Here is a 14,734-nt window from a genome sequence, read left to right as displayed (position 1 = left end):
CAGTCATGGAGCAAACAGTGAGAAACAGCCTGCTTTAAAATAGAGAGGAGTGGGCTTCCCGGGTGGCGCAGTGGTTGAGAGTCCGCCTGCCGATGCAGGGGACGCGGGTCCGTGCCCCTGTCCGGGAAGATCCCATATGCCACGGAACAGCTGGGCCCGTGAGCCATGGCCGCTGAGCCTGCGCGTCCGGAGCCTGTGCTCCGCAACGAGAGAGGCCACAACAGTGAGAGGCCCGCGTACCGAAGAAAAAAAAAAGGAGAGAGAGGAGTATCTTGGAAAATTTCCCCAAGCATAAAGAGGCCTCACCAAGATATTCATTGTGGTCCTAGGCACCACTTATAACAGGGGATTGTTCAGATAGCTAAATAAGCTGTGTTCTATGCAAACTATGAACTACGATGCAACAATTAGGAAGAACAAGGTAGATCTAATCTAATAAAAGTCATATCCTACTGTTGAAGAAAAAAAGCAAGTAGCTAAAAAATTCTTGCAGTCCAATACCATATACCATAAGACAATTGCAGTATATTTTCTGTGGGCACACTTATGATAGAGGCATAGAAATGTACAGACAATAGTCTGGGAGGACTTTAATCAAGCGGAAAGCAGTGCCTACATCTAGAAAGGTAAGAGGGGACCAGGAATGACTTGATGGAGTTACACCCTCCTTGGTCCTTGGAGTGGTAAGCCGGAGGGTGAGCCTGTTGGCCTGAATGCTCCCTGACCAGCTCTGTGAAGCTGGACCTTGGGGTTGGCTTTGCCCCACCTCTGAGGTCAGGCGTTGTTCATCCAGGCAGTGTGTGTGACAGTCTACCAGGACAAGACGTGTGTTACTCATCGGGGATTCAGTGTGACCAGTGACAACAGCTCATCCTTATGTAGTACCTGCAGTTTGTCAGGGACTGTTCTAAGTGTTTTAGGTATATTAGCTCATTGAATCCTCACAACAAACCTATGATGTAAGCACTATTATTATTTCCGTTTTACAGAGGAGGAAATTGAGACACAGAGAAGTTAAGTCATTTATCCATTGCCACACCGCTAGAAAGTGGAAGAACTCTGACTTGACCCCAAAGCTGTACACATAGGATGGCAATGTGATTTCCTCCAAACTGGGATGCTTGTGAGAATGAAAGGGGCATCATTAATACTTACACAGGTCAACAGGCCTGAGCTGGGGCCATCCCAGGCAAACAGGGATGTGTGATCACCTAAATGGCACTGTTTCTTGCCCCTGACAGAATGGCGCCTGCCCTTGTAGAGTCTGGGGCTCAGGGCGTGGGAGACGAGAAAGTGGCAGTGCCAATGCAGCATGCCACGTGCCAGCATGTGTGGGTTACAGAGGGCTGGGGGAAAAACGGTGGCACAGAGTAAGGACGCTTATTTGGTCTCTGGGAATCAAAGAGGGCTTCCTGGAGGAAGGGGCAACTCCGCTGATACTGATGGATGAGGAGTTCGGCAGGCAGAGCCTAGTGTGTTGTGGTGAGAGCTGACCTTGGAGGGATAGCAAGGCCTGGGTCTAGAGAGAACGTCTCTGGCTTTGGCCCCAGGCACATCCCTAGGCTCTGGGACCTCAAATAAAATAAGATGTGGTTTATATCAGGGGTCTGGAGACATTTTCTTAAAGGTCCAGATAGTAAACATTGTAGGCTCTGTGGGCCAAGAGGCAAAATTGAGGATATTGTGTGGGAACTTATATAACCATGTAAGTGTAATCATTTAAAATATGAAAATCATTCTTAGCCCTAGGACCAAAGAAAAGGGGCAGCTGATTGGATTTGGCCCTGGGTGGTTATGCCACATTTACCATATTGCCCGGGTTTAACTGGCATTATCTATTTGTCAGAAAGCTTTGCCGTGTATTATGTAGATGCTGGTGTAGTATCAAGGACATGACAGAGCTCAAAATCTAAAGACCTGTCAGCCCTGTGTTCAAGCTCATCTCTGCACCCACGCAGCAGCCGTGAGGCTCTGACAGACCTCTAACCCTCCCCGGATCTCAGTTTCCTAAACCTGTAAAATACAGATGATAACCCCCTACTTCCCGAGGCTGCTGTGAAGGCCCAGTGAGAATCCACTGGTTAGATCCCCTTTCCTCTTATTCAGCACTCATCACACACTTATTCTGCGCCAGGCACTGCCCCAGGCTCTGAGAGATCAGAGCTATACCTGGTAGCCAGGACACCATTCACAGGTACTTTGTGAGTCTGTTTTTGGTGGTCATTTCCGAGCACAAGCCCCTGTCCTGATGCCGCCGTGGTGGAGGGAATGAATGTGATGTAGGATGTGCCTTCACCAGAGTCGCCAGCCGGGGTTCTACCTGGGAACATGTTTACTTCGACAAAATGAAGCCTGAATGTGGCAGAATGGGTGTGAGGTTCTTTGAACTCCTGGGATAAAAAGACCGAGATGTCACCAAAGGCTTCATCTCTGGCATCAGTCCTGGGGTGAGTGGGGAGTGATGAAAGCCCATTGGTGTCTTCCTTTTGCCTCAGAACTTTCTGCCCTCTGTGTGCACTTAGAACGATCTTTCAGGTCTCAGCTTTGATGTGGGAATTAGAGTTCCCCGGGCCTGAGTCAGATTCCAGACCCCCGCGTCGCAGAAGTCGGGAGCTTCCGCTTGGCTGAGAGAGTTCCCACCAGACCCTTTGTTGGGTGGGAGACAAAGCAGCCAGAGAAGATTCTGGAAATTGTTGGTCCTTGAATCAGCTCTTGGGAAATTGCAACAGCGAAGGGTATGGAGAGTTCTTTGGAGATAGATGAGCTGCCCTCAGATCCTGGCATTGTCACTTACCAGTAAATTGTGTAACCTTGAGCAGGTAACAGGCCTGCTTTGAACCTCAGTTTTGCCCATCTGTAAAAGGGACATGGTATTGCCTGTCCACCTGGTTTGCCGTGAGGACTAACTAGTGAAAATTGCTAACGGTTAGTGAGTGCTTCTTATGTACCAGCTACTGTGCTAAGGGCCTTATCTTGCTGTGCTAAGGGCTCAACTCTTCAAGATGCTATGAGGTGAAGGTACTGAGCAAAGAGAGGTGCCATGTCTGTTCCCAGAACCTAGGCAGTTTTGTTCCAGAATCAACATCGTTAATCATTAGGTGACATTGCCCCATTAAGAGAGATAAAACTCATGAAAACAGAAACATAGTTCTCAAACACACATATGTACATGTGCGTGTGTGTGGCCATGTAGTTCCACTTCTCGAGCAAGCATTTCCTGAGCACCTACTCTGCAGAGCCCTGGAGACATAAAAGAGACTAAGGCACCGTTGCTGGCAGAAAAGGGAGCGCCAGGCAGCTACTTCAGTCTTGTTTCGGAACTAGTGACAAGAATGCTTCCTTCTGCTCAATTCTACCCCTCCTGTGCTTTAACTTACTATGAAATCATTTTAAAAGTTCTTTTCCCCCACAGCACTTGGCCAGAAGTGGGGGAAGGCATCCACTGTTCAGAAGCAGCCCTCGTGTGTCCCGTCACAGTTCTCCTTTCTTGTGCACACCCGGTGTTGCCACATACAGGGGTGACTTGGATGTGACACTTGGCTGTGAAGTCATGTTCCTGGACTGCTGGGAACAGTGGGACAGCCTGGGAGGAGCTGACGGGATGAATAACATTAGTGGAGGTGTACATGTACGGAGGACCTTGTGTAAATAAATGATGTGACACCCCCCACCCTATTTTGGCAGTGGTGCAGGGCTGAGAAAGGGACACGTGGGAAAGGAGTTTATTTTTCCTTTGCCAGAGCAGTCATTCTGAGTGTACACAAAACATAGACCCCAGGGGAACCTCTAGGTATGTTAAATCACCATCTGCACCCCCTCTGCTGTGTGAAGACCCTAGTTGGTGGGGCTCACAGAATAGTTTCTCAAGTCTCCTGCTTGGTTCACACCCACTCTACCTTTTTTCTCCTTCCCTCTCTCCCTCTCCCTCTCTTTCTTTCTTTTCTTTTTCTCAATTTGGAAATTCTTTGAAGATAAAGCAAATGATATAATAAACAATCTTTTACTCACCATCCCAAATTAATGAGTATAACATTTTGGCGTCTTTGCTTCAGCTCTTTTATGGGTCTGCCATATAATAGAGATAAATCGTCATCAACATAGAAGTCTCTTTTGAACCTCCTCTTCCATCTCCCTCCTCTCAGCCTCCTATTTTGAATATACTATGTAAATCCCAGTCTGTGTTTTCACACTTTAACTTCTACTGTGTGTAGCCGTATATGATATATAGTATAGCTGTGTGTGTCCACAGTTCATATAGGTACTGTCATCCCGGATATATTATTCTTCAGTTTGCCCGTTCCACTCAACCTTGTGTTTTGAGGTTCAGCCCCATGGATCTCTTAGTTTAATTACTGTATCGTTATCCTTCATATGACCATACCACATTTTATTTATCCATGTCTCTATAGATAGAAACATGGGTTGCTTCCAATTTGGCGTCATTAGAAACAGCACTGATTTGAACATTCTGGTGCATGTCCACCTCCAGATGCACAAGTACAAGAGTTTCCCTACAGTCTGTGCGTCAAGACACCCACCAGCAGTGGGCGAGGGCTCCTGTTTCCCCGTATCCTCCCAGCCGCTTGATTTGGCAGATGTTTTGCATGTCTTACCAAATGAATGACCTCTATTGAAAAAATTGTAAAATGAGGGGAAAAAATGAGGAGCTGGCACAGAAGTGTCACCAGCCTGCCCTCGAAAAGGAATGCTTTGTAAATCCCAGGTTCAGCGTCTTCCTTCCACGGGGCTCTTAGACATTCTGGCTTCGTGAGCCTCTTCTCTTTTAACTGGGACTTATCAGCCTCTAGCACAACAGCATTGCGTATTGGCTTTAGCCAAGTGGAGGGTGACTCCCTGCAGCAATTTCACCAACTCTGGATTTTCTTCCTCTGGGTCATTTGAAAACATCTGTGCTTCATCTCCCATCTGCTGTCAGCACTTGGTCCGAGTCTCATTACGCGCCTCTCAGCTGGACAGCTGCCCCTCAACCTCACTGGCTTCCCGGCTTCAATACCCACCCCACCCCCTTTTAAGACTTCCGTTCATTTCCTACAATCATTTATCAACCCATTTATTCATCCATCATTGACTGAAGCCCTGCTATGTGCAACCCTGTAACTACAGTTATGGCTCCTGTTACCTGCTGGACCGAATCCAAATGCCTTAGCCTGGCCTTCAAGGCATTTCTCCATCCCAGCTCCAACCCCTTTCCCCAGCATCCTTTCCACCTTCTCCACCCCACCCCAGGCATCCAGTCTCCTTGCCCACAGTTCTCCAAACACTCGTGACAGTGTTCTCACTCCCTCTGCCGAGGTTCCTGGTCTCCACCTGTTAAACACTTTGTGGTCGCTTGAAGCTCAGCTCAATTCCTGTCTGAGGAGCTTTCCCAGTGCTCTGAGGCAGAACTGATCCTTTCCCTCCTGTGTTCCCATAGAGCTTTGCACATCATTACCCATCTTGCCAGCTACTCCAGAGCATGACCCATCCTCATTCACCTCTGTAGCCTCAGGACTGAGGGCCATGTCTGGCATACAGAAGGTGCTTGATTAAAGCTTTTAATGAATGTCTCCCAACTCCTTCATTGCTGCACTTACCTGTTCAGCACAGGTACCGCTGCCACCCAACTGTCCATTATTTGTTAAGGGAGTTTTCTGTTGAGCAAATTAGTGCCGGAGACATGATTGAAGGTTTGTTTAATCTTAAGAAAATTAATTAGTTTTTAAAGAGTTTAACGTAGCGTGTGCCAATGACTTTTTAATCAGGAAATCTTATCTAAAGCAAGCACCCTTTTGCGTTTACTCTATTTTTCAAATAATTCTACTGAATGTTATCAAATGTTGTCTTTAATTCAGATTTTGCTAATTCAGATCAAGCTTGTCCTAGACCATATGAATTAGAGAAGAGTCCTCAATTGCTATCTGGTCAATCCCTATTAGGCACCATAAATGACCGGGCTGTATTTTAGAAACTCACTGTAGTCAGTCCAAAGTGAGACGTGCTGTAAGTGTAAAATACACACTGAATTTCAAAGACTTGGTACCCTCAAAAAGGAAAATCCCTCGTTAATATTTGTCAAATATTAATTACAACAATTATATTTTGGACCTACTGAGTTAAATGAATTGTTGATTTCACCTGTTCCTTTTTACTTTTTTTTTTTTGGTGGTACGCAGCCCTCTCACTGTTGTGGCCTCTCCCGTTGCGGAGCACAGGCTCCGGACGCGCGCGCAGGCTCAGCGGCCATAGCTCACGGGCCCAGCTGCTCCGCGGCATGTGGGATCTTCCTGGACCGGGGCACGAACCCGCATCCCCTGCATCGGCAGGCGGACTCTCAGCCACTGCGCCACCAGGGAAGCCCCTTTTTATTTTTTTGATGTGGCTGCTAGAACACTGTGAAGTACAAGTGCGGCTTGCATTACATCTCTGTGGGACGTCGCCGGTCTGGATTGTTGAGTCACGGAGAACAGGGTGCTTGCCTCCCGGTAAATTTCAGACAGTCGGTGTTCATTAAGTGTCTGTTGGATGAATGAATGAATGAGGTTGATCACTAACACATGGCTTCCTCTTATCTACTGTGGGACCTCAGACAAGCTGTTTCACTTCCCTGGGCCTCAGGTTTTCTCATGTGTAAAATAAGCGAGTAACCGGAGCCCTGTTATCCGCTTCCAGTTAGATCTCCAGTGATTTGGAAAAAGGATTTTAGTTCTCTACTTCCAGGGACTGCAAAACATTGCTCACTGGGGGCAGGAAATAATGGTGTCCCCAGCTTACCGAGCGGTGGGGTCAGAAGCCTCACTGGGAACCCTCTATAATTTCATCTTCTGTTGCAGCCCTTCCCGGATTGTTTCTTGGTCTCACTTAGAGCCAGGAATAGTCTCGCTGCAACGCCCGTCTTTCTTACAGCTGTCCCCGCATAACTTCTGGAATGTATTATTCATTTTTATCCCATCACACATAATTGATGACTCAACTCTAGCAATATCAGATTAAACATCAGTGAGGTTGTTTTCCCGCTCCTACATTTGCACTGAAAATTATATATTCATGAGGCCATGTGGTGGTCAAAAGGGCAATTAACAAAGTCAGATCATCTAGGTTCAAATCCCTCCCCCCGCATCTTACTGGTTATGTACCTTTGGGCAGGTTAACCCAGTACCTAATTTTCCTCATCTGTAAAATGGGGAAAATGCTAATAATTAACTCATGTAAGATGGGGAGAGGGTTACATGAAAATAATGTATGCAAAGCAATTAGCACGGTACCTGGCACCTGGTAATATATTATTATATATAATTAATTATATATCATAATTCATATATATATGATTATACTATTGATTTCATTTTCAAAACCTTTATTCCATACCCACGCTGGGCCAGACATTATTGGGATATCACCCCATATCCCAGAGAAAGTTTTCCCCCCATTATAGCAGCTTTTAGGGAAAATGGCATAGCAAAAAGAATAAGGGTGTAAGCAGTCATAAGATTCAAAACGGGAGAGTCAGAGGGGCTGGCCAGGCAAAACGTAACAGCAGCAGCAATCGTAATAGTAATGCTAAATGCCTTCCGTGGTCTAGTCCCGTTACACGTTCGTTACACGTGTGGTCTCATTTCATCTTTGTAACTACTTCATTTGACACATGGAGAAGCTGAGTCTCCAAGGCTGAGTCCAAGGTTGACCTACTACCAAGTGAATCCAAACTCAAGTCTTTCTGCCCACAAGTCCTCTGCTTCTTCTACCACCTCCACTTCTCTCCATTCGAGTGATGGGATCATTTCTTCTGATGTGTCTGAAAATCTTCTTTGCCTATAATAAGACATTTTCCTCCCCAGCGTTCTTGAAAATCAGGCAAAAACAAATCACTGGGGTTGAAACCAGAAGACTGCCACTTTCTGTGAAGCGTGCCCCTCAGGCACACCGTGGGTGGGCTGTCCTTGTAGCATAAGAGGGGTCTGGTGATGATTAAAGCTGGGATGGTGGGCTGAGCTACCTGGGTGAATGGAGCTCCCTATCATGCAGGAGACTAGCAGGGGCTCAAGGTGCAGCATTCAGGAATGGTCAGCATTTTGCGAGACCGGCGAGGTCCCTCCAGGTGAGACTTCAGAATGGAAAGTCAGGGCTGCAGCAGGAAATTAGACAGGAAGACGGGACCTGGGCCGCCCCAAGCCCGGTCTGCATGTTCAGTTCTGGCGAGAGTGGGCAGGGAAGGTGGAGCCTGACACCCGCTGCGGTGCTGGGACATGGCAGGGGCACAGCCATGTGACCCTGGCCACAGACTGTCCTATGGTTCCCTCCCCCAGCCCTGGGCTCCAGTGTTTCTCCAGGCCGACGTCTCCTGGGGTTGGGTCAGGGTGGACTCAGCAGACACTCACTGCTGTAGCCAGGCTGGGCTGGGGCGGGCAGGACTCACAGGTTCACGTGCTGCACCAAGCTCAGGGTCACGTGGGTGCCAAGCTCACCCGGATTCTAAAACGTCCACCTTTTATTCGTTTGACAAGCAGGCTGAGAAATTCTTCTCTCTTCCATTTTCAGAGATCCTTGGAGAGAGTTTCTCCACCTTGGGTAAGTCACGATAGCGTCTCCTTTGCCTGCCATTTACAAGTTGTCTGTGGCCCACTTCAAAGACACCCTAATGCCAGCACCTGCTAGGCGCTCGGTAAATAATAACTGCTAACGGTTGGGGAGTGCTTCACTCTGTGACAGACATTGTTCTAGATCATGCTCTGTACTATTTCACTGAATCCTCTCAGCAGTTCTGTGAGAGTTCACAGCAGTCCTGATTTATAGATGTGGAAACTGAGGCACACAGAGGTTGAGTCCTTTGCCCAAAGTCACACAGCTAGCGAGGTCAGAAACCCAGGCGGCCCTGAACCTGAGCGCTGAACACAGACACGAAGCTGCAGGCCTATGGGATGGGTGTTGGAGAACTGAGCCCAGGTGATTCCTCAGGGTCCATCAGGAAGCTTCCAGAAGGGCTCAGACAGCCCTTCGTGCCAGGAGGTCGAAAGACCTCCAGCCCACTGCAGCAGGTCGTCTCTCTCCCCTGGTCTCTCAGCTCCTTCTCTGAATCGTCCCTGCCCCCGGCAGTGTCTTAAAACATGTTGGAAACATTAGCTGGTCCCCTGCTATTCGTCCTCGCTGGTGTTGGCTCAGACAGTGCAGTTTAGGTATCTTTCCAAGGGCAGACAGCGGGTCAGTGAGAGTCGATGATGGATTCCAGCAGATAGGACACCGATCAGATGGGATGCGAGCCTGGCGTCCTCCTCCTCCTCGTGCACTAGCAGCGGCTGGGCGCTGCCCCCAGGGAGGGGCCTGGGCCCCGGGGCACCTGGGGGGCTCAGCAGGCGGGTGGTCAGGGCTGATCTCCTGGCCGCTCAGGCTCTCTGGGCACCTTCCCTTGTCAACATGCCCTCCCATGCCTGCTGGTTCTTGGAAACTCGCTGGGCTGGGGCTGTCTTTTCGTTCCCTGTTGCATCCGCTACAACAGTGCCAGCCCATAGTAGGTGCACAACAGGGTATTTGTTGAATGAAGCATCGGTAGTTCCTGTTCAGAGCATTATTTGGCTGACACATGGGTCCCCTGGGCTCCAGTCTTGTCTCCCCATCTGCTTCTTGGATGTCTTCACTGGACGTTGCACATTTAACATGCCAGGAGCTGCCGAAAGCCGCTCAGCTCACATCTGCCACCTCGGCGCCTGGTAGCCCCCTCCTTCCAGCTGCTCAGGACAGAATCCTCAGAGCCCGTGTGGACACCCTCTTTTTTCATGCCACGTGTTCAGCCAAGACACAGTTGCTCTCAGCTCTGCCTTCAAAACAGACCAGGAAGGCAGTGGCTTCTCCCCACCCCGCCTGCTGTCTCGTTCCTGCAGTCTCGCCTGGACCATCCTTGCTTCCACCCTTTTCGCCACCAAAGAACATTCTAATGCTTTAGCCAGAGCTGTTCTGGAACCTAAGTCAGATGACGTCACTCCTGCACGCACACCTCCACCTCACTGTGAAGGCCCAGGTCCTCCCCGAGGCCTGGGAGGCCTGGCGCTCACCACCCCGTTCATTCCAGGCTCCCTGTGCTTCCTCAGACACGCCAGGCACACGCCCAACTGGCCTCTGTCCTGCTTCACCAGATACACTCGTGGTTAGCTTCTGAGGAATCACTTGTGATGCTTTGAGGATTAATGAGTTAACATGTGAAAAGCATTTAGGGCAGTGCCTGGCTCATTAGCTTTTAGTTACTGCTGTGTTCTTACCGTGGATCCTCGGGGTCTAATTCATAGCAGACACTCAGGTTGGTCAATGGGCTACATGTCCAGGGCCTGGCCCAGTGCCTTGCACCAAGTGGGAACTCAAAGGTTTTTTGAGCTGAAAATGTAGAGGTGAGGCAGTGCACACCCCGCCTGGTCCAGGCCATGAGAACTGAACCGTTTGAGAAACAGTTGGGAGCCCATCATTTCTGTGTCCTCTGAGGCAAGGTCTCCTGCCTGCCCTCACTGCTCCACCAGCCTGGGGAACTACCCCTGCTTGGGTCCCTTCCCCAGGGCCTAACCCTCACTTCCTGGCTCCAAGCTCAGACATCAGGAAAGCCAGGGATAAGGTCTCCTGGTAGGAATTGAACCCCTGACCAAGCTGATGGGGTGGCTGAGACCATGGGGAAAGTGAGCAGGTGACCAGATGGAGGCAGCTTCCCCTGCAGAGATGATTCCTTTGTGCCGGGCTTGACTGCCATCACCTTGGGCGCTCAGGCTCTGCCCAAGCATTCTGGGAATTGCCGATGGTCAGGGAAGGGGGGTGTTGGGACCTTCTGCCTCGGCTGTCACCGCTTCTGGCCTTTCCTTTCTTGACCCCTCCACTGGAAGCTTTTGCGCCAGAGTCTGAAGATGAAGGCTGTGGCCCGAGTCTCTCTTGGTCTCTCTCCGGGGCAGAAAAACCTTGTGAATCTGCTGTTTAGAGTAGCTTCTAATTTGAAGCAGCTGCTGTCCCCAAGCAAAACCACTCTGTTGGTGTCCCAGAACGCCAGCCTTCAGAGGTCTCCGCTGGTTAATTCGACCTTGGCTGTTTGTTCCTGAGGTACAGAGGGAAATGGAAGGTTGTTGTGTCCCCTCCCAGGGCCCCCTTGTCCCCTAGGACCACCCCGAGAGGCACGCAGAGCTGCACGCCCGGCTTCAACCGCAGGGCACCCGGTAGTGGGTATTCAGTGCATGAGAGTTTCTGCCCGTTTATGTTCCATGTGCCCCAGTGTGTTGGAAAACAAACGCATGGAAACTGCTTATAAATAAAACTACACCATGAAACTGCCCTCGGAGGAGGAGGAGCTGACCCAGCTGTTGGTCAGAGAAGCATCTCTGCTGCTGATTTACCACACGCCCTTTTTAGGCAAAACAAAGAACCACGCTCTGTGCCCGCGGAGCTTGCTTTTGGAAGGGTCTTGGTGTGGGTCATCTGGTTTATGCCACATTCTTATTTTTTTTTAATTTTATTGAAGTATTGTTGGTCTACAATGTTGTGTTAACTTGTGCTGTGGTGCAAAGTGACTCAGTTATACGTATATGTATTCTTGTTCATATTCTTTTCCATTATGGTTTATCACAGGATATTGAGTATAGCTCCCTGTGCTATACAGTAGGACCTTGGTATCTATCCATCCTATAGATAATAGTTTGCCTCTGCTAGTCCCAAACTTGCAGTCCTTCCCTTCCCCCTCTCACCTCCCCCTTGGCAACCACAAGTCTGTCCTCTATGTCTGTGAGTCTGTTTTTGTTTTGTAGATATGTTCATTTGTGTTGTAGTTTAGATTCCATATATAAGTGATATCATATGGTATTTATCTTTCTCTTTCTGACTTACTTCGCTTAGTATGCAACGTTCTTATTTTGTGAGTGAGAACATCATGGTGGGTTTGAAGTCAGGGAGACCCAGGTTTCAGCTCCAAATCTGTCACTTACTCACTGCATTTATTATGTCTCTCTGAGCCTTCATCTTATCATCTCTAAAATGGGAATGATAATACACACCTTGCACAGTTTCTGAGAGCACTAGAGACCATGTTGGTACAGAGCCCAGAGCATAGCAGGTGCGCAGTAAATGGGAGTGTTATTGACCCGTGCAACAGCTATTTATTTTGAGCACCGGTTGTGTACTAGCTAGGGAATAAAAGTGACCCTTGTAGAATTAACATTCTAGATGAGGAGCCAGGTAATCAGATAAACAAGTCAAATAGGTAAGTCAGGAGGGAGGGCTGCAGTTTAAATAGTGTGTGCAGGGCAGGCTTGCTGAATAGATGGCGTTTAAGCAAGAATCTGACCAGGCAGAGAGGGAGCTGGCCACGCAGACAGCCCTGGAGAAGCAATGCCAGCCTCGAGGGGGAGGCTTGCCCACCATCTTTGCTGCTTTTGACGTGAGCTTTCCTACACGTGTTCTCTGAGCCCCATTGCCTGGCCTTCTGCCCCTTCATTTCTGAGCCTTACTGAGCAGTCGAACCACCCTCCACAAGATTGACTGTGTCTTCAGGGAGTTTGTCTTAATAACGCTTGGTCTGATTAATTCTGTTATTTTATTTTAACATCTTTATTGGAGTATAATTGCTTTACTATGGTGTGTTGGTTTCTGCTGTATAACAAAGTGAGTCAGCTATATGTATACATACATCCCCATATCTCCTCCCTCCCACCCCTCTAGGTGGTCACAAAGCACCAAGCTGATCTCCCTGTACTATGCGGCTGCTTCCCACCAGCTATCTGTTTTACATTTGGTAGTGTATATATGTCCGTGCCACTCTCTCACTTTGTCCCAGTTATCCTTCCCCCTCCCCGTGTCCTCAAGTCCATTCTCTATGTCTGTGTGTAAGTCAGAAAGAGAAAAACAAATACCGTATGCTAACACGTATATATGGAATCCAAATGTTATTTTGAAATGTTCCAGGGAAAGAATGACTATGAGCCAGTGTAGGGCTGCCAAATTCTAATATGGAGCACTTGGGGCAACATGCAGCTAAAAGGCGAGGGGAGAGCCGGGCTGGGGAGCGACAGACAGAACCGTGACTGGTGTCTGAATCAAGGTCAGTTTCTAACCTGTGACAGTGGAGACTGGAGACAAAATACAGGATAGCCCTTCTCCCCTGCCTCTTGCCATGGCCAGCTCCTTTTCATCACTCAGGTCACCTCCTCCGGGAAGTCCTCTCTGAGCAGCCACTGAATTACCTTCAGAGATTTTGTCACCACCTGACATTATCTTAAGTGTTTTGGGGTTTGTGGTTTATTTTCTCCTTTAGAATGAAAGTGCCAGGAGGGCAGGAAACTTGTTTCCCGAGAACCTAGACAAGTAGTTGGCACACAGTAACCGCTCTATGTTTGTTTGGTAAATGGATGGATGAAATTGCTTTATAATAGAGCTGGGGGAGGAATCACTGTAGACCAGTGTTTTTCAAACTGCAGGTCATGTCCCATTGGTGGGTTGTGACATAAGTTTAGCTGGCGTTTAAAAAAATGAAATAGAAAAGAATTTAAAATATCAGAGTGCATTATACATGGTAAGGGTGAGTATTGTTTTAAGAAAAATGTATACATGCATGTACATATATCCCATATATATGCAATGACACACTTTATTTCTCACTGTGGAGTAGTCAGAAAAGTTTGAAACTCAACAGTGAATTCTAAGTTTTCTCAGGCTCGATCTTCAAAAGGCACATTCTTCCCTCAGAGACTGTAAACATAGTTACATAAAGTTTACATTCTGGGGCCCCAAAGCCAAACTTTAAGAAAAGATTCCTTTGTTTCCTATTAACTGAAAAAAATGAATAATTTTCTGCTGCAGAGGGGACCCAATCTCCTAAGTCTCTCCTGACACGCATGGGATTATTTACACACTCGCACACCCATATACACAGTCACGCAGATACACACCCAGCCACATACAAGCACACACTGACACATACACACATGCACCCAGACACATACACACTCTGTACACACACAAACACACACTCGTACACACAGACATGAACACACAGTAATACTCACAAATATATATCTATAGATACAAACATATATGTACACAGTGACACACAGATACAAACCCATTGGTGTATCCACGGACACAGAAACAACATAAACAGACACCTTATAAATACGCACATGCATGCACACACATACACTTATACCCACTCAGGAACATCCTTACTTTTTCCATTTTGTGCACGGTGCCCCCCTCCACTGTGGAGACTCCCGGACCATTTTCAGACGGGCACTCAGACAGGGGCACCCGCAGAGCCCAGCCTGCCCCTGACCAGCGTCCACGGGTAGTCAGGCTGGGCGAGTCCACAGGCTTCGCAGGGACAAACTTGCATTTGAACTCGCACTGACTGGCTGAGTGACCTGGGTCAGAACCCTCCATCTCACAGAGCCTGATCCCTCACCTGGGAACTGGGGTAGGTCACACCTCCCTCACAGGGGTCAGGAGGCAGTGGAATGAGCTGAGAGCGGGCATGGCGTACTCGCCAGCTGCCCCAGCAGGAGCGTCAGGACCCGCCGTGCCCCTCTGTGTGATGTCGGACCAGCTCCCTGGCCCGTGTTTCTTTTGTAAGACAGGAGCCTTGAGAGGAGGAACTAAGGTCCACAGGAGGGTGCGGGCACGGTGGCTGACGAAGCTTGTCACGCACTCTATCCCCCAAGGCTGCATCTTCCCCCGTACCCCCATCCACCCCACACCACCCCGTGCTGTCCTCTGGGAGCACACAGAA

The 14,734-nt window shown here is 48.6% G+C and overlaps 1 protein-coding gene across 11 annotated transcripts in view; it reads left to right on the top strand.

Annotated features, from left to right (window-relative positions):
• CHST11 (carbohydrate sulfotransferase 11) overlaps positions 1–14,734 on the top strand; it is a 287,104-nt gene that overhangs the window by 211,127 nt on the left and 61,243 nt on the right. For 7 of the 11 annotated variants that reach the window (XM_032646811.1, XM_032646809.1, XM_032646814.1 and 4 more), the window contains one exon: positions 8,536–8,565. The exons of the other annotated variants lie outside the window; for them this stretch is intronic. In XM_032646811.1, coding sequence (XP_032502702.1) covers positions 8,536–8,565 — 30 coding nt within the window. The remainder of the gene's footprint in view (positions 1–8,535; positions 8,566–14,734) is intronic. 11 annotated transcript variants of the gene reach the window in all.

This window comes from Phocoena sinus, chromosome 10 (assembly GCF_008692025.1).
Source record: "Phocoena sinus isolate mPhoSin1 chromosome 10, mPhoSin1.pri, whole genome shotgun sequence".
In the NCBI taxonomy this organism is placed as follows: Eukaryota; Metazoa; Chordata; class Mammalia; order Artiodactyla; family Phocoenidae; genus Phocoena; species Phocoena sinus.
This window is presented reverse-complemented; position numbering and strand designations above follow the sequence as displayed.